The following is a 22996-nucleotide window of genomic DNA, read 5'->3' as shown; positions in this document are numbered from 1 at the left end:
GTGTGAAAAAATCAACTGTGGGAGCAATCATCAGAAAATGGAAGACATACAAGACCACTGATAATCTCCCTCGATCTGGGGCTCCACGCAAGATCTCATCCCGTGGGGTCAAAATGATCATGAGAACGGTGAGCAAAGATCCCAGAACCACACGGGGGGACCTGGTGAATGACCTGCAGAGAGCTGGGACCAAAGTAACAAAGCTCACCATCAGTAACACACTACAACGGCAGGGAATCAAATCCCGCAGTGCCAGACGTGTTCCGCTGCTGAAGCCAGTGCATGTCCAGGCCCGTCTGAAGTTTGCCAGAGAGCACATGGATGATACAGCAGAGGATTGGGAGAATGTCATGTGGTCAGATGAAACCAAAGTAGAACTTTTTGGTATAAACTCAACTCGTCGTGTTTGGAGGAAGAAGAATACTGAGTTGCATCCCAAGAACACCATACCTACTGTGAAGCATGGGGGTGGAAACATCATGCTATGGGGCTGTTTTTCTGCCAAGGGGACAGGACGACTGATCCGTGTTAAGGACAGAATGAATGGGGCCATGTATCGTGAGATTTTGAGCCAAAACCTCCTTCCATCAGTGAGAACTTTGAAGATGAAACGAGGCTGGGTCTTCCAACATGACAATGATCCAAAACACACCGCCCGGGCAACAAAGGAGTGGCTCCGTAAGAAGCATTTGAAAGTCCTGGAGTGGCCTAGCCAGTCTCCAGACCTCAACCCCATAGAAAATCTGTGGCGGGAGTTGAAAGTCCGTGTTGCTCGGCGACAGCCCCAAAACATCACTGCTCTCGAGAAGATCTGCATGGAGGAATGGGCCAAAATACCAGCTACTGTGTGTGCAAACCTGGTAAAGACCTATAGTAAACGTTTGACCTCTGTTATTGCCAACAAAGGTTATGTTACAAAGTATTGAGTTGTATTTTTGTTATTGACCAAATACTTATTTTCCACCCTGATTTACGAATAAATTCTTTACAAATCCTACCATGTGGATTCATGGATTTTTTTTTTTCACATTCTGTCTCTCACAGTTGAAGTGTACCTCTGGTGCAAATTACTGACCTCTGTCATCATTTTAAGTGGGGGAACTTGCACAATCGGTGGCTGACTAAATACTTTTGCCCCACTGTATTTGCTCTGTGTGATTATATAAATAAGTCAGACAAACAGTTTAAAGACTGAATGCTGGAAGGATGTATACATGATAAAGGAGCATCATCAAGTTCACTTATAGCAGAGAAAAATCCATCTGTAAGAAATTGTGCTCTTAAACTGAGTCCTTATCTTTCTGCCCCCCTTTTTTCTTAAAGGAAAATTGCTGCAAGCTGAATTGCCTGCCACTTACCTTTTCCAGGTTTCCTAGCTGGCTTGATTATGCGCTGCTTTTAGTGTAACTGAAAATGATAATCTATAAAATATACAGCTTGTCATTGTGTGTGTGTGTGTGTGTGTGTGTGTGTGTTAACTGACAAGGAGGGTGTGTTCAAGACGTTAATGGGCACAGCTGATTGTATTTGTGCGACACAGGGTCAAAAGATGTTCATTTTAAATTTAAAAGGTTTGCTGATCAAATATATCTAGTGGAAATGTCACCAGGTTCATCAGTTAAAGTGCACAGTGTGTATGAAAAAAATGATTCTGTGTGTGTGTGTGTGTTCCTTGGCAAAAATCATAAGCATGATATACTCAGGTATAAGAAGTGGCTACACAATGTTAATCTCTGAAGAAGGAAATGCCCATAGATGATGTTCCTGATTATTGTCTGGTGTAGAGCAGCTTCAATGTAAAAAAAAAAAAAAAAAAAAAGATCAAAACACAACAGAGCAAGTTGTTTGGGTATCATGTGTACAAGCGAAAAAGGAACAACAGAAGACAGAAACCATGGGGACTTAACCAAATGTGTGTCTTTTCTAGGTTTTCCAGGAGGCTCAACAAAATGGTTCGTCGACTTGTACCCGACTGCGATGTGCGTTTTTTGCAGTCACAGGATGGTAGTGGGAAGGGTGCAGCTATGGTGACTGCGGTGGCCTTCCGACTTGCCAACCAAAATGCTGACCGGCAGCACATCCTCGACACGCTGCGCTTGAGTCGCGAACAGCTGCTGGAGGTAAAGAGGCGATTCAGCGAGGAGATGACCCGAGGTCTGTCAAAGCAAACCCACAAGCAGGCCAGCATCAAGATGCTTCCCACTTATGTCCGATCCACTCCCGACGGATCAGGTAGGTTTAACCCCACCTCCCCCAAGCTCTGGCTTGCTTTTGACACAAGGTTTCTTTTTTCTTTTTTTTTTTTTTAAATATAATGAGTTAATGTCTTTTATACCTGGACAGAACATGGCGATTTCTTGGCTTTGGACCTTGGAGGCTCCAGCTTTCGAGTGCTTCTGGTGCGAGTGAGAAGTGGAACAAAACGCAGTGTGGATATGCAACAGAAGATCTACAGTATCCCACAGGAAATCATGCAAGGCACAGGGGAAGAGGTAGTGCTTCAACTGAAACTGACTAACAGGAAGCTACTTGTGATTAAGAGCTAAATTAAGGCCAAATGTTGGTTAAAAACTTGCCATATCAAAGCACAGTACTGTGGATGTTTGCAAAAGTGATGCTTTGTACTTATTTGTACTTATACCTTATAATATTCCTTTTAATTTTGTTTTTTTGTTTGGTTTTTTTTCTAGCTGTTCAACCATATTGTGGACTGCATAGCTGACTTTTTGGAATACATGGGCATGAAAGGAGCATCTTTACCTTTGGGTTTTACGTTCTCCTTCCCCTGCGATCAAACCAAACTTGATGAGGTAATTTTCTGTGTTTGTGTAAAATGACCTATAAACTATATGAGTTCAGACTGGTTACATCTTTCTCTTGGTGCCTTTCACCAAAAACGTTTATACTTTTTACCCCAGCAAAGACCCACCCTTGGTCTACGTCAGTTTCAGTTTAGACTGAAGTAAACTTCATGATTCAGTAGTTTGTAACTTGATGTAATCATTTTCTGAATCACTTGTATCAATTTCCACATCATCAATGTTTTGCCCACCCCTCTTTACAGCATTGCTTCAGTTCATTGAGCTTTGCAGGTAGTTGCTTCATTTGTAGTTCTCGTGAGGTCCCACTGCAGCATCTGGGCTTTGACTGGGCCATTGCAACACCTTAATTATTTTCTTTTACAGCCATTCAGTTGTAGATTTGCTGGCTGTCTTAAAACCAGCGTTTTGTTGCATGAACCAGTTTTTGTCAAGTTTTAGCTGTCAGACAAATGGCCTTACATTTAATTCTGGGTTTTTTTTCTAATTACTCTGTCATAAAACTTTGATAATTTAGGCTTGATGAGACTGAGATGTAGTCCTTTTTGTAGATAGGACGCCCAAATGCCCCAGATCAGCAAAGTGCCCAAACTTCTGCTTTTATAGAGGTGCTCACACTTGCTGATGGATCAGTTCATCAAGTGCATTTGATTAACAGCACCTGGTTGCTACTTGCACTGTACTCTGGTTTAGCTTAGTTGGTTTTGTTTTTGTTAAATAAATAATGATGCGGTGCAGGATGTCATGTTTTGTGGTTGCTCGGAGGTTGTATTTATCTAATTGCCAGACCTGCTACGGATCAGGTTATTTCATTTATATCTTCTTATACTTAAAACTTTCTTCTTCACGCTGTATGTGAGCACAGGAGTGTGTCAGGTAGAGAAACTGGTCTAAACTATACTCTGTTTTCTAAACTTGCTGGGACACTCTGGTGGGGAGTACACAAGCTTCAGTGGCTTGCAAAAGTATTCGGCCCCCTTGAACTTTCCCACATTTTGTCACATTACAGCCACAAACATGAATCGATTTTATTGGAATTCCACGTGAAAGACCAACACAAAGTGGTGTACACGTGAGAAGTGGAACAAAAATCATACATGATTCCAAACATTTTTTACAAATAAATAACTGCAAAGTGGGGTGTGCGTAATTATTGAGCCCCCTTTGGTCTGAGTGCAGCCAGTTGCCCATAGACGTTGCCTGATGAGCGCTAATGACTAAATAGAGTGCACCTATGTGTAATCTAATGTCAGTACAAATACAGCTGCTCTGTGACGGCCTCAGAGGTTGTCTAAGAGAATATTGGGAGCAACAACACCATGAAGTCCAAAGAACACACCAGACAGGTCAGGGATAAAGTTATTGAGAAATTTAAAGCAGGCTTAGGCTACAAAAAGATTTCCCAAGCCTTGAACATCCCACGGAGCACTGTTCAAGCGATCATTCAGAAATGGAAGGAGTATGGCACAACTGTAAACCTACCAAGACAAGGCCGTCCACCTAAACTCACAGGCCGAACAAGGACAGCGCTGATCAGAAATGCAGCCAAGAGGCCCATGGTGACTCTGGATGAGCTGCACAGATCTACAGCTCAGGTGGGGGAATCTGTCCATAGGACAACTATTAGTCGTGCACTGCACAAAGTTGGCCTTTATGGAAGAGTGGCAAGAAGAAAGCCATTGTTAACAAAAAACCACAAGTCCTGTTTGCAGTTTGCCACAAGCCATGTGGGGGACACAGCAAACATGTGGAAGAAGGTGCTCTGGTCAGATGAGACCAAAATGGAACTTTTTGGCCAAAATGCAAAACGCTATGTGTGGCGGGAAAACTAAGACTGCACATCACTCTGAACACACCATCCCCACTGTCAAATATGGTGTGGCAGCATCATGCTCTGGGGGTGCTTCTCTTCAGCGGGGACAGGGAAGCTGGTCAGAGTTGATGGGAAGATGGATGGAGCCAAATACAGGGCAATCCTGGAAGAAAACCTCTTGGAGTCTGCAAAAGACTTGAGACTGGGGCGGAGGTTCACCTTCCAGCAGGACAACGACCCTAAACATAAAGCCAGGGCAACAATGGAACGGTTTAAAACAAAACATATCCATGTGTTAGAATGGCCCAGTCAAAGTCCAGATCTAAATCCAATTGAGAATCTGTGGCAAGATCTGAAAACTGCTGTTCACAAATGCTGCCCATCTAATCTGACTGAGCTGGAGCTGTTTTGCAAAGAAGAATGGGCAAAGATTTCAGTCTCTAGATGTGCAAAGCTGGTACGGACAAACCCTAAAAGACTGGCAGCTGGAACTGCAGTAAAAGGTGGTTCTACAAAGACTCAGGAGGCAGAATAATTACACACACCCCACTTTTCAGTTATTTATTTGTAAAAATGTTTGGAATCATGTATGATTTTCGTTCCACTTCTCACGTGTGCACCACTTTGTGTTGGTCTTTCACGTGGAATTCCAATAAAATTGATTCATGTTTGTGGCTGTAATGTGACAAAATGTGGGAAAGTTCAAGGGGGCCGAATACTTTTGCAAGCCGCTGTACCTTGGATATAGCAATCATAGCCTTTTGCATTGTCAGAAAAAAAAAAAAACCCAACAAATAATAACAATCAAATGTTCCCAGCAGCTTGAAGTTTGAACAATCAGTGAACTATAGGGAGTGTTGTTTGGATGATGATGAAAATAAGAAGCCCTGCAGAATAAATTTGAACTCTGAATCATCGCCCCAAACAAAATACCTGGAATAGGGTGTCATGCAGACAGAGTTGCATAAAGAAAGATATTTTGGTGATCTGTGAATGTGATTGTATAAGTGGGCTCGGTTGTTGAACTTGAAAACAAGGAGCGACAATTGATGACAACAACCTGCCACATGTGTTAAGCCAGTGGTTCCCAAACTTTTTTTGCCAGGCCCCCCTTTTTTTTTACAAGAAAAATGTTCGCGCCCCATGCCTCCTTCTCGCACGTGCACGCACACGCGCAAACACATCCTCCAACCACACACACCCATATTTTGCTCCATTGCTGTTTATTTCACACCTCAAACATTTAGTGAACAATTAAGCAAATGCAAGTAATCTGCAATAAATTACAGGTTGTAAGAAAATAAACTACTAATTCTTTAACGCTACGTCCACACCTACACGGGTATTTTTGAAAACGCAGCTGTTTTGTCCACACGTAAACGGCGTTTCGAATCACTGAAAACTGTGATTTTTTTTAAAACTCCTTTTTTGCGTTTACGTGTGGACAAGGAATACAGAGTTCCTCATGCAACGTCAAAGGTATGTGCCTTTTTTCACGTCACGCTGTGCGCCACGTTATTGTTTACAGGAGATGAATTGCAGAATAGCAGATTAACAGTATTTTGTCTCTATCTTCAGGTTTTACACGCTTACACACATGCAGTTACTGTCCCTCTATTTAGAAAGGCAGAGGCGTCACGGTGTGATTATTTTAGTTGTTTTTTTCCTGTGTAATAATATTCAACATTGTTATCAATACATTTTTCAAAAATGCCTCTCTGTGCAAAATAGGTTCAAAAACATAAACAACTGTGGGATACTGTTTGTCCGTGATTTAGACAGGGGACACAAAGTGTGGCAGGATCAGCCTGATATTATTTGTATCCCACTGTAACTTTACTGTATAAAGAGCTAACATTTCCAAATGGAGACAATGGAGGTTTGTCTTCCTTGACTGCTTCTTGTTTTTGTTTGTGTTTTGTTTTTCTAATTGAGACCTGAGTTGTTGTTTTTTTTTTTTCTTTCTGTGTGTGCTTAAATTTTCAGCTCTAATGACACCCTGACTACAAAAAAATGTTTATTTTCTTTGCATGCAAAGAGTAACGTGAACCAAAGTCAAATGTTTGTGTGCACAAACGTGGCTAAATACAAAGGATTCTGATCGTGACTCTGTAATTTGTCTAGGGCATACTCCTGAAGTGGACGAAGGGGTTTAAAGCCAGCGGCTGTGAGGGGAAAGATGTTGTCGCGTTGCTTAAAGAAGCTGTCCGCAGCAGAGGGGTCAGTACATCAATCACAGTCTTAAATACAATTTTAAAGTCACTTCACTTTTTTTCATCTGCCAAAGCACAGCATAAGTTGCCTCAAGGTGTTTTATATGTAAAGCAAAGACCCAACAATATTACAGAATTGTGGCCTTGAATATTAACCCTTGATTCATGTAATAAAAAGAGCCAAAGTGGCTAGACTGTACCATGATGTTATACAGTCACATGTAAGACCCAGGAGAGCAGCACTCTAAGAGATCCACCTACACTTGCAAGTGAATGTCTGAATTTTCTCTCCAATGCTTTTAGTTACGACTTTCATTTCTGATTGAATAACAAGTACATCAGTTTAATTGCATGAGATTTAACAAATAGATTAAAATGGTCTTGTGTGATTCTTTGAATTTGTGTTTGAGTTATTTTCTGAAATGGCTGAGTGTATATGTACACACACAGAGAGATATATACATGTGTCTATATGTAGATATTTATATATATTTACGTGTGTGTGTGTGTGTGTGTGTGTGTGTGTGTGTGTGTGTGTGTTTGTGGCTGAAATGTAAGATAAAGTAATGTAAGTAGTGCTTGTTATAAAAGTACAGAATCTTATTATATAATCTGACAATTTACCAAACTATGATTTATATCTTCTGTTTTCCGGTGCTCACAGCGTTAGATGATGCACTAAAGCAATATGAGGATTCTCAGACCCGCAACCATTAGAACTGCAGTTGAGTGAAGAGTGTAGATAAGCGAATAATGTCTTTCTAGTGCTATGGATAATATTAATATTTATGCTTATGCTCAGGCGGCACGGTGGCACGGTGGTTAGCACTGTTGCCGCACAGCAAGAAGGTCCTGGGTTCAATTCCACCATCAGGTCTTTCTGTGTTTGCATGTTCTCCCCGTGTTTGCGTGGGTTCCCTCCGGGTACTCTGGCTTCCTCCCACCGTCCAAAGACATGCAGCTTGTGGGGATAGGTTAATTGGATAATCCAAATTGCCACTAGGTGTGAATGTGAGTGCGAATGGTTGTCTGTCCCTGTGTGTTGGCCCTGCGACAGACTGGCGACCTGTCCAGGGTGTACCCTGCCTCTCGCCCTATGACAGCTGGGATAGGCTCCAGCGCCCCCCGCGACCCTGAAAAGGATAAGCGGAAGCGAATGGATGAATGGATGCTCAGTTCCAGTTCATAGATATGAATAAGTTTGTTTACTTTGCTTCCAGGAATTTGATTTGAACTTTGTGGCAGTAGTTAATGACACAGTGGGAACCATGATGACTTGCGGATACGAGGACCCCAAATGTGAGGTGGGACTCATCGTCGGTAAGTTTGGCCACCTCCCTCCTTCTTTGAAGTCTTGCAAAGTTTATTTATTGTTTGCAAACATTGTCTGGTATATTTCTATTTATTCATCATCTTTGTAGTCAAGCTGTTCTATGAAAGTCCTCGTATTTTGTCTGATTAATTTCAGGCACAGGGACCAATGCCTGCTACATGGAGGAAATGCATAACATCGAACTGGTGGAGGGCGACAATGGCCGCATGTGTGTCAATGTCGAGTGGGGAGCATTTGGTGAAAATGGGGAACTAGAGGAGTTTTGCACAGAGTTCGATCGCCTCGTCGATGCCTGCTCTAACTACCCTGGGAAACAGAGGTACTGGATCGGTAATAAATGAAAAATCCACAGCGTGGATTCTCAGAGCCAAGATTCACAACAAACAGCATCACATGTAGTTACCATTATGAACACATAAGGGAAAAACAAGACAAGGACTGACTGAGAGAAAGACACACTGGCTCAAGAAACACAGAAGAGTCAGGGAGTCTATCATGAAATAATAATGCTGCCAATTAAAAGACACATGGAGAGTGCACTACACTGCAAGTCACCACTGTGACAGTTGTTTGAATAGATAACTCATAGTGTCACACATCAAGAGCTCTCTGTGGCAGTAAAGCAATTCCAGCCGTCAGTTCTGACATTTCCCACAGTGACAAAGTTTCAGTGTCGAAAACTGGAATCACAGATTTATTTATTAATTTTTTTATAAATTACTGACATTAGTCTTTTAGAAATATCAGGCTCCAGAAGTGCTCCGTATAAACTAGACCTTTAAGATATTTATGGTCACAAGTCAGATAATCTTACCATTGTCAAATACTCAATCCAAATTCTGTAAACAAAAACTATGAAGGAATAATCGGAAACATTTGTTACAAAAGGAGGAACAAGTTTGTCTTACTCAGCATTTTTAGACTACAGACAAACATGTTGAGAATAAATTTAACCCTGTTGTGCTTTAAACTCAATTTGCACTATTTTATTTCTTAAAATTTCACGTTTCTTTCCCGCTGTAATGTGACACTGCAACACTCTGTCCTGATACCCAGACATGAGTTTCTCTGCATCAACGTCAGTATTTTTTTTTTCTTTAATGCCTAAGATAAGGTTTATGGTTAGGTGTTATGGTTGATGTTGGTTTGTGATGATTATCTTGCTGAACAATTTATGAATCTTTAATTCTCACAAAGCTTAATTTCTGTATAGTCCAAATGTTTACCAACAAACTGGCAGTGGCTTTTTGTCTAGTGAGCCAGAGTGATGCTAACTTTCAAGTTGGCCTACAAAAAAACATTGCCGCTGCAGCATTCTGCACTTCATAACAAACAGGCCATTATTCACCAAATTCTTAAACTTCACATCAGGCCCTTTTGAAAGTACACATCATTTAAAATCCAACAAGTCAAAAGCAAGAGTTAATCTGAATAACAAATGTATATTCTTTAAACAACTATGTTGGTGACTGTTATTATATTTGTAGGCTTAGACCTCAGCGCCCTGTACTATGACCTTCAGTGCACCCAAATTACCTTCCTGTTATCTGGATTCACTTATCCTAGCATCAGTGATCAGGATAAGTGATTGCATAAAGCAGGTTATCAACTCGCTAAGTTAACCCAGGGGGCTACCCTGTGTGTTCACATTAAAGTGGTGGTGCTGGCAGCATCTTACCAATCCAAAAGGGGCATTTCACCAATCTTATAACTCTTGTTTTCCCCCACAGAATGATCCCTATGAGTGTCACCTATTCCAATGATAAAATGTAAAATATTTCTATGTGATCAAATATATCTAAGAACATTAAAAGAACTGAAAAATGCAGTTCGATGCTGTAGAAAGACTACTGAAGAATGTAGCCTGTCCTGCTCTCCCTGCAGATGTGAGGGGGCCGTGGATTATAAGTCTAAATGCTGAGAATTAAGTCTGATCACATTTGTCTCTTGGCTCTTTGCACACAGTCGATCACTCAGTACCTTTGGCTGAATGATAGAGACTCAGCATAGCTGCCAGCTATTTTATTCACCCAAAGAGCTGTTTATACAGCTGTCTGGATAAGATAAGTGTTTTATCTTTTTTTAAAAGCACAGTTCTTGTATGATTGTTTATCAAACTACTGGATGGACTACAAAACAGCAGAATTGTGTCTGCAGGAACATCTGTTACAGAGACACTCTTAAACTAAAACGATGCAGAGTGATTTCCACTTGGGGTTCAGGTTTCATTTTGTTCTTATAAATAGAATTAGATTAAGGAAAAATAAATTCATCAGCTTCATCAGATCAAATGTTAAAAACACATCAAACAGAAGAAGAGCTAAAGTAATCTGGGGTCATTTGATGAGCATCTCTGTAAATGTGCAATCGTTGGATAGTTTAACTTGGTGGTTAAATACAGTTTGTTAGCAACATGTTTTTAACAGTTTCTAATTACCAAAACAAAAACAGCAGACTCCATCAAGAACAAACTAACAATAACAAAAAACAATACCAATGAACTGAATACCCAGAGCATACAAAACAACACAAAACTGCAAAAGTATTTTTGTTTTCTATGTTGTGCATGTGCTACACATGCAAACTCATCAGCATGCAACTATTTAAGCAATATAACATTATATATTATTTAATTAATATAGATATAAGATGATAGGTGGACATTTTACCAGAGTAACTAGTCACACATACACACTTGCATGTATCTTAAGATGGAAAAAACTGAAAAGCAAAGTTTTCCCTTTGCTTTTCAGTTTCAGTACTATCTGTGAAAATGAGTTTGTGTGATTATGATCACTTTACTGCAGTTCTTTGGAGATCTGAGCAGTCATGGTGTTGATTGGTTGTTTCTTTATTTCAACAATAAAGCAAAAGCTGCACTTTAGTTTAGCTTGTAGTGGAATTAGAATATATACAGGCAGATTCAAAAAGCCCAGAGCAAGTGAGTCTGAATATGTTTGAAAATGAGTCTTGACTGTATTTGAGTGTTCCAGGAAAAGCCCAGACCTCTGTGGAGAGTTGTCAATCCAATCTGATTGACTTTGAGAGCATCTGCCTGTGAGAATGAGATAAAGGGTTCAAAGCTGTCCCAGAACCATCCAAGTTCAGCCTTTTTTCCTGAAATCTATATATTCTGTATTCAAGTCCACAGGAGCTCAGGCCTGCCACCACATCACATTTTTCTCTTGTTTATTCTGTTTATCTGAACACATCCAGACAAAACATTTAATTTGTTGGCTTAAAGCACTTTGTGGTCTTTGTTCTGAGAAAATACAAAATACCAAGCCACCGAAGAGGGAGGTCACACCTTTGACCGGGAGATGAAATGAAATGAAAGACACATTGTTGTTTTAAAGACAAGTCGGGCAACATCATTGGTTTCCTCTTGACTTATTCATGAGAGAACATTAAGATGTAGCTGTGAGTAAGACAGCAGAGCTATACCTATACAGGCATACTATACATTGATTATTTCAAAAGAAGAAGTGCTTTATTAAGTTATTTTTTCTTCTTTTAAAGAAGCCTTTTGGAATATCTGTAAAAAGAAGTCTCAGTGTCACGTCAGGGAGTTCATGCAGTGTGTGTCCTGTACATGCCGAGCATATAACATTAGACAGAATTCATTTCAGTCCCTGTTACACATTCTGGTAACTATTCCATTAAAATCTGCTTTAGTAATGACATTTGTTTTTGTTAATGGAACAAATAACTTATCTGACTTCTCTTAATTAATGTTTCTGTCTCCTCTTTCTCAAAGTAAATTGGTGCTTGCTCACTAAATTGCTTTTTAGTAACATTTGGGAATGAAATTGTAAATGGTGATAATGTAAATACTGTGGCTACTGTGTTGTCTGTGTGCATGGATCTGGAAAGTTTGAAGTTTGTGTGTTCTCTCGAAGGTATGAAAAGATGATCAGTGGGATGTACCTGGGGGAGATCGTGCGGAACGTGTTACTGGATTTTACCGCTAAGGGCCTGCTGTTCAGGGGCAAAGTGTCAGAACGACTGAAGACGCGAGGCATCTTTGAGACAAAGTTCCTGTCACAGATTGAAAGGTGAGTATTACAAACTGCTCTAGTCTCAACATGTCTGTTGAGCTCACACCATCTTGGTCACATGTTTGGCATTTGTTATACTAAAGCCTGAGGTGTGTAATGATTATGTATAAAATGATGAGCAGCATGTCAATACTTTTTGTATCACTGACTCATTTTTGTTCTTTGAAACCAACACAGACTATTTAGATGTGATAACATAAAATCACAGTGTCTGAATATGTTGCCATCCTTTATACTTTCCAGTTATCCTTTTATATTTTTATATTTATTTAAGTATGTTAGTGAAATATAATACAAAGTTAACAGAGTTAACCATTTTTCCTTTTCAATGATAGTTAGCAGCCCAAAAAGGAAGCTCGACTTTACACCACAGTCTGTTCTGCTGCGATGCTTCTCCAATACATGTGCTGCTCAGACTATAGTAAAGCCACTTGTTATCCCAGGGTGTTAAATGCTGCCATTGTGTAAGATCCTGCTGGTATCATAGAGATGCACTGCCAGTGTCCTGGTCAAGCCGAGTGCAGAAGGTAAGACAGAAAAGAAACAGAGCAAAAACAGTTAAGCCGATATTTGGAGGTTTGAGGGGAGGCAGTGGGTCGAACGTTTGTCAGTTGGAAAACTGCAGTTTGTTTTTTGTTAGGGAGCTTTGTGTTTTCACAGAAAATCCTAGCTTGGGTTTAATATTCCTGAATGCGGCAGCTGTGGCTCAGGATCAGGAAGGATCAGGCTTAGGACGGAGAGGCTTGGGGGTTCGATCCCTAGTCGCTCCAGAGCCCGGAGTTGCTCCCAGTGCATTCATCAGAGTTTGGATGTTCTACTTAGAAGAAAGAAAAAGTGAATGAAACATATTGGATAAAGCTGAGTGCTCAAGTATCACTCAAAGAACTCTACTTGAGTAGTAGAGCAGAAAAGTGCTGCCTAAGAACTAGGGCTGGGCCATATCATACCGTTCACGGTAATGTTGGGCAACGATAAGAAAATGAAATCTCGCGATAGAATATGGGTAAAATGCGCATGCGCAGTGCCTTTGTTTTCATACGCACATGGCGGAAAAAGCATAGCAGAGAATGAGAAGGCAAAAGCGGACCGTTGAATGAAACAGATGAACCAGAATTGGTTTGTAAAAATGCTGCAACTTCAGTGGTGTGGAACTGGTTTAGCTTTCGTCCGTCAGATACACAACAAAGCACTATTTTTGGTAGCGCATGCTAGCAGGCCGTCGTTATTACCGTGTTTGTGGAAAATACGGCACACATAAAATCAATCCTTCGATTTTTCTGAAAATCGACAGTGCCCCTTATAATCCCGTGTACCTTATGTATGAATTCTAGTTGTGTTTACTGACCTCGAAACGATTTTATGTACACGGCGCTCGAAAATCTGTCAAATGTTTTAGTGTGACTTTGCTAAGCTACGAAGCCGCACCGCTTGATGGATTGTCGGATCATTACGACTATCGTAGGCAGGAGCCTCACGGAGTGATACGTACTGTGCTTCAACATAACATTACCGTATTGTGTGTGTATAACCTCTTTTTAAGTTTTGTGGATATTATACATGGTTATGCTGAGGATATGTCGGCCAGTTTCCACTGGAAATGCCTTTTGGTTAAACTGTCAGCAAGAAATTTGCACTGTTAAATTTTTATATAACTTTAATGCACATAAAAAACAGCTGCTTGTTTAAGTGAAAATACATTGATGGGGTTTTTTGCACTAATAAAGTTGTGGAGTTGTAAAGTATTTTGTCTAGTGTCAATTATATCGTCAGTTATATCGTTATCGCAAATTTTCAAATGTATATCGTGATAAATACTTTTGGTCATATCGCCCTGCTCTACTAAGAACCAGTCCATCTACTGTATGCATCATTAACACTGCATGCTAAGAAGTTCAGCTCATCCAGTGTGAACAAATAATACCAAGGTGTCGTTTGCATGTGATAAGGAGGACGTGACAGACCAATGACAAGCAGACCTTTGACCGTATTTGAAACTCTGGGAATGAGAGTAGGCTTTGCAACCTGTGTGATGATGGCAGGATTTCTAAATGTTCTGTATGCTAGTAGCATCAGTTAAGGGCCTGAGGGCTCTGTCTTATCGAAAGCTTAGTTTAGCATTCTGATTGAATCATCCTGGATTTACCTCCCCTGCTACAGTGCACATGAAAGAGCCAAGATGTGTTATTACAGATTAATCTAAAGAAACATCAATCGCGCTGGGTGATTTTAAAGAGATTGATAGAAGCAGATCAATGCAAAAGTATAAAGAAATGGGTGAGATCAGAGATGTTTCAGAGAAAGGCTGTTACTTTGTGTTCATAAATTGTGCTCTTTACTTTCAGCACATTTGATGTGGAATTACAATATTTTAAATGGGTAAAATGACATTTATTCTAATGATTCTACACAAAGTCATTTAGAATGAGAACATTAAAATATGTTGATACTTATCAACTAAAGTTCACAAACTGAAATAATTGTGAAGTGATTAAGATCCTTTTAGCTGCACGTTGCAACGGACTGAGAAGGAAGAAGGTCTTTGGTCAGAAAGGGCTCCATCTGTCACTTTCCCATAGCTGCAGATGTCCTCTGCAGAGGAGTGAGAGCTCGCAGCGGCTCATCATCCATAAGGCTTTTTATGAAGCGAGATAGAAAACATCATGTGGCAAATCTCATTTAGAGGAAAGGATGTGGAAATAGAAAAATGGATGAAACAAAAAAATAGTGCTTCTCTGTAGGTCACAATGCTGCAGGTCCATGTTTGCTGCATCCACCAACATGTGGAGTCTGCAATCTTTCTAAAATCCAACCATGAATCTCTCTGAGTCTTTATAGGGTTTAAATTTGCACGTGTAAGACTTTGTCTGCTTTAAAGTTCTGCGTTTCTTTCTGATTATAAATGCTCTGTATGATTGTGTGTCTAATAAGTGGACTCTCTTTGCGCGTGCATAACACTTTCTTCTCTCCGACCCGCAGCGACCGCCTCGCCATGCGTCAGGTTCGCTCCATCCTGCAGCACCTGGGCCTCACCGGCTCCACGTGCGATGACAGCGTGCTGGTGAAGGAGGTGTGCAGCGTGGTCGCCCGCCGTGCCGCTCAGCTCTCTGGCGCTGGTTTAGCCGCTGTTGTCGACAAGATACGGCAGAATCGCAACTTGAATCAACTCTCCATCACCGTGGGAGTGGATGGCACGCTTTATAAAACGCATCCTCAGTAAGAAGCAGTTATCTCCTAAAACAGCATTTTATTCAGTTCATAAGAATCAGACAAGCCTGCACTATTAAGCCCTGAGTGGTTGGGATACAGAGCTACACTGCACACTTTTATATTCACAAATTTATTATATTTTTTTCTGAATTGTAGATTTTTGGATAAACTATTCATGATTTGTACAAAGAGCTGCAGAAATGTATCTTTTTAGTCCTTTGAGGACTTGAAAGAAAAGACCATCTGGGTGTATTACATTTAAGACAACGTAGTCATCAGCTGCAAAAATACTCTTATTTGCATAGTAGAGGAAGAGAGTTTCTTGCAGCTTTTTGACACTTATTTCTCCTCTCTCTCTCTTTCCTTTGCTTATTAAGTTTCTCTGCCATTATGCAAGAAACACTGCGGGATTTGGCGCCACAGTGTGAGGTGACGTTCCTGAAGTCGGAGGATGGAAGTGGAAAGGGAGCAGCACTGATCACCGCAGTGGCCTGCAGGGTCAAAAATGAAGGACAGCAGTAAATCCCAAAGGCTGCTGTGATGTCATGAATAGTTATATATATATATTTTTTTAATGTTTTTCTTCCACCCCCAGTGTAAAGGTGTGTAAGAATGTGTTTTAAGATTTGTGTTTGTAATCTTTGTAGCTGATATTGAGAAGGGGGGAGTCTTTAAATGAAGTTCAGACAGCGCGTTACAAGAATTGCACCTCCTGTGAAATGTGACTGTTACAAGCTGATGGGCTTGTTTTGTATACACTCCATCTTTGTCTTTAATATTGAATATCCCAGGCTGCCTTCCAGCTCGTGTGTATAAGTTAACTGATTGAAAAAAGAAATGTTGGAAAAACTTGTTTAGGCAGCACGTGTCACAAAGTGCCTCCGTCACAAAAACATTTCCATTGCCTTTATTTGGAAAATTGCTGAACACGTGGGAGATTAAACTGTAACTCCTGTGTTATGAAACCAAAAATGAAATGCCGGTTGTTGTACTGAATTTACCAATATTTAAACACAGCGTTTATATAAGTGAACTGTTCTGTTCTGCTGGACATGCTGAAAACCAAATCTTATTCATTCTGTATTTTTATTCATACTGTGTTTGTATTTGTAGTGCTAGCAGAGGGCTAATGATTACCATTAGGTTATTCTGATGCTGTAGGAAAAGTACCAACATTAAATATTCTCACTGCACCCATCCCCAGGGACTCTTACCAAACAATAGAGGTCAGAAAATAAAGGAGAAAAGACAAAAAGTTGAAATCCAGCACTGGTGGGAAAATGTTTTTAATTTATTTTTCTTTTTTATTTGTATTAACTTTATTTGCATGTTTAAATATTTCATTTTGCTACCAAAAAGGTTAAAAAGTCATGTTTCTGAAAATGCCCGTCAAGCCGAAACTCAGCAAAAAAGAATCTTTTTTTTAAAAAAAATCAGAATTCCCAACATTCAGCAGCAACATCACTAAAATCAAGCTTTAGTGAATTTTTAGAACCACAGCACTTTGCTTTTTCATTCATAATCTGTCTGCTAAGATTGTCTGGCAGATCATAATTCATCCTGCGGTTTTACTTCCATTAAAGACCGTCACATTACAATTGATGTATTCGTTTGCTCTTTCTTTTATTCAGATGGGTACTAAAATAGATCCATTTGGGAGCAACTTTCAAGCAAACAGATACTGTAGTCGCAGTGAGGGTGCAGGTGAATCACAGCATGGCTCATGCAGGCTTCATAGTTTTAAGCTTAGCCACGTGTAATGTGCCTGTGGATGAGTTCAGGAAACAATCAGTACACAATTGCGCATTTACACTCTCATTTCTTCCTCCATTGTCCTTTATTCCATTATTCTTGTTACGCAGCCTCCATGTTGCGTCCTTTTCAAACTCAAAGGTCAACAATCATCAGAATCAGAATACTTTATTGATCCCTGGGGGAAATTATTTTTTGTTACAGTGCTCCATTTTAAACCAACATTAAGACAAGACAGACAATACGCTAACTAAGAATAGTACAATATATACATATATATACATACATACATACATAAGTCACTTATAAATAAATATTTGGAAAAGAAACATGTGGGTACAATAGGATATACATATACACAGTTTAGTGTTCGTGAAAGAGGAGATCACAAGATCCCTCTAAACCTTAAAGAATGTGTCTGTCACCAAATACATTTGCTTATATCCATGGAGATGTGAGCAGGCTTCATCTGATAACCTCAGAGGTGAGTATGCTCCTTCAGCCCACAGCAGATGTGCATTTGCCTAATATGCAGTCTAATTAGTGTTACTGCATTCAGTTTAACCGAACACCTTAATCACTATAAGCAGACCTTTATAATGAGCCTTCAGTCCTTTGAATGGCACATGCCAGGGTTGGACGGCTAATGAACTGGACATCACATATGTTAGTCATACGCTTGTATAAATGTTGGCTATATACAGTCTGCTGTTATTAATATAACTCCAGGTTCACCTAATGCTGCAGTCCTGTGTCTGTATTTAAAAAGAAAAAGGATCTCAAAATGCTTTTAAAATGGTCTCTCCAAGGTGTATGGCTTTTCTGGGAGATACCCTTCGTGTGACATCATAAAGATGTAAGCTTAGCACTGAGTGTTCAGAACAGTTTGAAGCCTGAGCTTTAAGCTCACATGGATTACTTTTACATATGCTGACCCGATTATTTAAAACTTTGGTCACTTTAATATGAGTATCTATCCCTGTAGCAATAAATGTATGATAAAAATAAGGCGGTCCTAGCCTGTTTGGTGCCCCGGGCGAACACTCCCCCCCCCCCCCCACACACACACACACACACACACATATGAAGAGAGAGAGTATGCATAGAATGCAAACAGATACCAAACAGCCATCATAATTTGTCATACAATGAGAACAGGAAGAATCAACAATTGACAATGACTAATTAACATTAAAATCTGTAACATAATGTATTGTTTGGAGTTCAGTCTGTTACTGTTACTATTTTTACCATTTCTTTTTGGAGCAACTGTAACCCACATTATTTCCTTAGGGATTAATAAAGTATTCTGATTCTGATTGTTTCAGGATGACCTGCCATTGTCCAATGACACATCTGCTTACCTGCATCTTTTGCTCGTTTCTCCTCCTCTTCTTTTCTATTTTTTCTAAACTGAGGACCTGATGGCTTTGAACTTTAATTGTCCATCTTACATTGGTTTTAATTTTGCACTCCAGTATGAATACAAATCCCCCAATTCGAGGATCGCCACAACATAACCTAATAAACTTACCTTAGTTCACAGATTCACTTTGTCTAGGGTGCATTTCTGAGATTTCACACAACCCAGGATTCAAATCATGAATACATAATGGGCTTGGATTTACATCATTATGAATGAAATGCGCTCTATTTGGAAGCAGCAGGGCTCTCCTCCCCTTTCGACGGGTTGTGTGTGAGACTTTAAATAATCAAACTGTAAATTATAAATTTTCAATTGTTATTGATCCCTTTACCCCGAGTCCTAAAGTGTATATTTATTTTCTTACTCTTCTTATATATATTGTTTGTTTACTTGCACTGCTGTAACTGGAGCCTCGCCGTATCGTCTCTCTATATTCTGGACTGTAGCGGAGATGACAATAAAGTTTTACTTTGACTTCAGCAGCAAGCAGGCGCACCGAGGGCTCTCGCGCTCACTTTTCACGTATAGAATTTCGAAAAAACATCGGCGCAAATTACAAGTCTGTATCATAATGTCTGGTGTTTTCGTGTTTGTTAGTTTGTCTTTATTTTGTTTTATTTTGCGAGCTGGTTATTAGATGCTGCTCCAGCCAGCCAGAGAATCCCCTCGCCGCCCCGCCCTCTCCTCCCTGTGCCGCAAGCAGCAGGCACACCTCGCAAACGGAGGGCGCCCTTACTCCCAGCAAATGGGCGATAGAAAACCGATCGGTGACAATGCCATTCCCAATATGCGCTGGCTGATGTCGAGGCAGCATGAGTACGAGCAATTTTTTATTTTTATTTTTTATTTTGCCGATGCCCGTGATGCCGCCCCCCACCACGATGCCGCCCCGGGCAACCGCTACTGCCTGTGGGTAGGCTGGTATAGTCCTGTTGCGATTGCAGCAACATGCCATGATGAATATTTCACAATATGTACACACTACATGCACACAGAGAAAGACTTAACATCTTAATGTACAGTAGTTCAGGTGCATTCATGGAGGACTGCGGTCCCTACATGAAATGAAACATGCAATAATTTATTAATATTATGTTTTATCACAGTAGGGGAGACCGGGGATAGTTGTAACATTTTTGACATTTCTGTCTGTAAATTGGAGCTCTTTTAAGATAGTGGATTCAAAATGTAATGCAAAGTATTTACATGTCTCTGCTATTAAATAGTGCAGCTATTTTCTCTGCAGCACAATTACCCATTGCATGGTATGGCCTCAAACACGAAGAGTGAAATGTTACAATTAACCCCATAGTCTGGGTTAGTTGTAACATATCCTGGGGTAAAATGTAACACAATAAAATAAGGGTACTAACAAAACATTAACATGTAATCTTTGTTTATTCAACACATGAACGCACTTAGAGCCATTTATGTAGCTGTGTGTTTGTGTGACAGAATGCAGAAATCTAACTTTTGATTCCAACCCCCCAAAAAAGACAAATTATGGAATTTTCTGCAACTGAATATTTCATTAATTTTGGTTGGTCTTCTTTGCGTTTGGCCTCATTGGCTCAGTGGGCATTATAACCTACAACTCTTGCACCAATTTTGAACATAACAATGAAGCTGAAAAAATGTAGTTGTTCACCAGCATCGCAATTCCATTACTTTTTATCATGGCTTACCTTGGTGTGGTTTGCAAAGTGCTTCAGAAAGATGAGGAAATCTGTTTCTTGCACCCATCCTGATTTATTTCCACTACCAGTACTTCCTACTGGTCCATCTCTGACACAGTGGTCTGCATAATGTATGTGTGGGAACACAAACTGAAGGAAAAAAATGTCCATCCCGGTTTTCCCTCCAAGGCACGAGCGATAAGCAGAGTTCTGTCCTTTCCTTCTAAGATTCCTAATTATTTAAAGTAACACTCAGGTATGCCATTCAGCGTGTTAGTACGAGCTCGGGAGCAGCTTGGGAGAACAAGAAAACAGAGACTGCTTTAGGTTGCCTTCCCAATCGACTCAAAGGTTTATTTAGTACATAACAGCTTATATAGAGGAAAAAAAAGGTTCGTGTGTCAGCAAGTTCTCAGTTCAAACCGGTACAGACCAAATAAGGAAACGTCTTCCTGCCTTGTGAGCAAAGAAGTATCCTGTGTGTAGTTTATCAGTTCAGCTACAATTTATGATCATCCCAGCAAAATACACTCCTAGACACAGAATACAGAGTTCTTTCATTAGTGAATTCTGAAACAAACCACCTGGCCTTTAACGAGCCTTTTTCTAAGAGATAAAGAAGGGAGGATGGGAGTAAGGAAGTGGTCTCGTCTCTGTGGTATTTTCGACCTTGGGGTACCAGCTTGTGAGTCTTACACATTAATTCTTGGGTCACAGAGAAAGAGAAAAACAACTAGTAGATGGGCCTTATTGAGTAACAGTTTTCCTGTATAAAACAATATCCTGTAAATGCTAACCGTGGTATCAAAATATCACAACACAAACAGTGGAGGAATTGTGTTGCCAATGGCATTAACCGCATATACAAATGCGACCAGTGAACCTCTCTCTGCTGATGTCGTTGCCCCAACTTGTTTAATATAAGTTAAAGTAATAGTGCGGTAAGTTGTAACATCTGCATTATTGTTACAACTAACCCAGACTGTTGCTGTTACAACTGACCCAGACTCCTATAGCCATGAACTAGCTAACATTACAGCCAACGGCTAAAACATTAGCACTAAAGACCTGCACAGAATATATCTCCATAGACATACAAATAACATAATTTAAGTTTGATGAGTTTAACTGCAAAGCAGATAATGCTATTAGAAATTGAAATAAAGTAGAAAAACTTACTTTTTGGCATACAAATTACTTTTTTTCGTGTTAAATTGTTTGTGTTTGATAAAATGTGCTGATTTTTCACATGTGATAGCACAACTGAGTTGGGCATGCACAGGATTAATCACATCATTTGAAACTTAGCCCTGATTGGAGAAATTGGAAGTGTTACAACTGACCCACGTTACAACTATCCCCGGTCTCCCCTAATCATGAAATCAATGAAAGAATTTTTTTTTCTTTCATAATTCTGGGAACCTTTTTATTAAATAAAGTGTTTATTGCCTAATCAAGTAGATGCAACAGTTACATTAATTGCATCGATTTCCTTAATCAAGCAATATTTACTCATGTAACACTTTTCATATGAGTCAACAAGTGCTTTACAGAGTAAGGGGCAGATTTGGTGCTTTTTTTTTTTTTTTTCGCCTGTCCCATTTGGTTCTTTAGCCATCAGAATTGTTGTCTGAAGACCAACAAGGATACCCAATGGATTTACTTTGCCAAATGGATCATCGTGGCATTGCCGTATTGGTCCATTTGGTCGATCTTTGGTTTTATTATTTATTATATTTTATTTTCAGATGTTACAGACGGGACAGACATGAGTGAGAGACAGGAAAGGGAGAAAGAAAGAGGAAGGAAAGGAAAAACAGAAGGGGAGAGGGACAGTGAGAAAGGGGGGAGAAAAAAAATAAAAATCTCCTGGATCACCTGTTGAGAGAAGAATAGAAAACAAGCAAAAAAAGACAAAAAAACAAAAAACAAAGCAACATACTAAACACAACACCATCGCATTAATCTAGCTAAGTGTAAACAGCAGTAAATACTAAATATTCAATGTTGTTGTGCAGCACGCAGGACAGATGTGCTTCGAAGTAGCAGCCAAGAAAGGTGTAATTTGGGTCTACGAGCAGTGAACACCCGTGTGCATACCTGTGTGGATCAGCGCGCTTGTATTCCAAAGGTTTCTCCATGTAACGATCTGCTAGGGAGTGTGGGGGGGCCACAGCCCCGTCCTCCAGGGTGTGAAGCAGGTATGGAGGAGATCAAAACTCCAGACATCCAGAGGCCCCCAGAACACAAGAAACCATGGAAGACCAACAGAGGGGCAGCCGCGCCACTGTTCCAGTAAGAGCTGAGGAGAGTCCCAGATGAGGGTTCACTCAGCAGCCGCGGAGCAGAAGCCAGGGGGAGTTGCAGTGACGCGCCCGTGAGCTCTGCCGGCCGCCAGCTGTGCCTGAGTGACCGAGCCCCAGGCCGAGAGGCCGGGGGCACCCCACCGCCGAAGGGGCCCGAGCGAGCCCCAGGCTCCAGGCCCCGATAAGCGGCCGCCAAGGAGTGAGCCGGTGTGTACCTGGACGCCCATCCCCGGACACAAAGAACCACCAACGCACCGATGTCTGAGGGGGTCCGCCACTGGCAGGGGAAGTGGTGGTAGGGGGAGATAGGCCTCCAAACCTTGGAGGGCCTGAGGTGTCCCCAGAGAGGTGGCGCCTGACACCCAACCTGACATATAGACACAGACATACAGG

General features: G+C 40.5%; 1 protein-coding gene across 4 annotated transcripts in view; it reads left to right on the top strand.

Moving 5' to 3' along the window:
• hk2 (hexokinase 2) overlaps nucleotides 1-17041 on the top strand; it is a 44553-nt gene extending 27512 nt beyond the window's left edge. For all 4 annotated transcript variants that reach the window (XM_026186935.2, XM_080309458.1, XM_080309457.1 and 1 more), the window contains 9 exons: nucleotides 1928-2232; nucleotides 2344-2492; nucleotides 2691-2810; nucleotides 6757-6852; nucleotides 8066-8165; nucleotides 8314-8497; nucleotides 12078-12233; nucleotides 15213-15449; nucleotides 15821-17041. In XM_026186935.2, the coding sequence (XP_026042720.2) occupies nucleotides 1928-2232; nucleotides 2344-2492; nucleotides 2691-2810; nucleotides 6757-6852; nucleotides 8066-8165; nucleotides 8314-8497; nucleotides 12078-12233; nucleotides 15213-15449; nucleotides 15821-15965 (1492 nt within the window). In that variant the 3' untranslated portion in view covers nucleotides 15966-17041. The remainder of the gene's footprint in view (nucleotides 1-1927; nucleotides 2233-2343; nucleotides 2493-2690; nucleotides 2811-6756; nucleotides 6853-8065; nucleotides 8166-8313; nucleotides 8498-12077; nucleotides 12234-15212; nucleotides 15450-15820) is intronic.
• The last annotated feature ends 5955 nt before the right edge of the window (nucleotides 17042-22996 follow it).

Source organism: Astatotilapia calliptera, chromosome 12, assembly GCF_964374335.1.
Source record: "Astatotilapia calliptera chromosome 12, fAstCal68.1, whole genome shotgun sequence".
NCBI classification, from domain to species: domain Eukaryota; kingdom Metazoa; phylum Chordata; class Actinopteri; order Cichliformes; family Cichlidae; genus Astatotilapia; species Astatotilapia calliptera.
The sequence above is the reverse complement of the archived record's forward strand: the minus strand, read 5'-3'. Positions and strand labels throughout refer to the sequence as shown.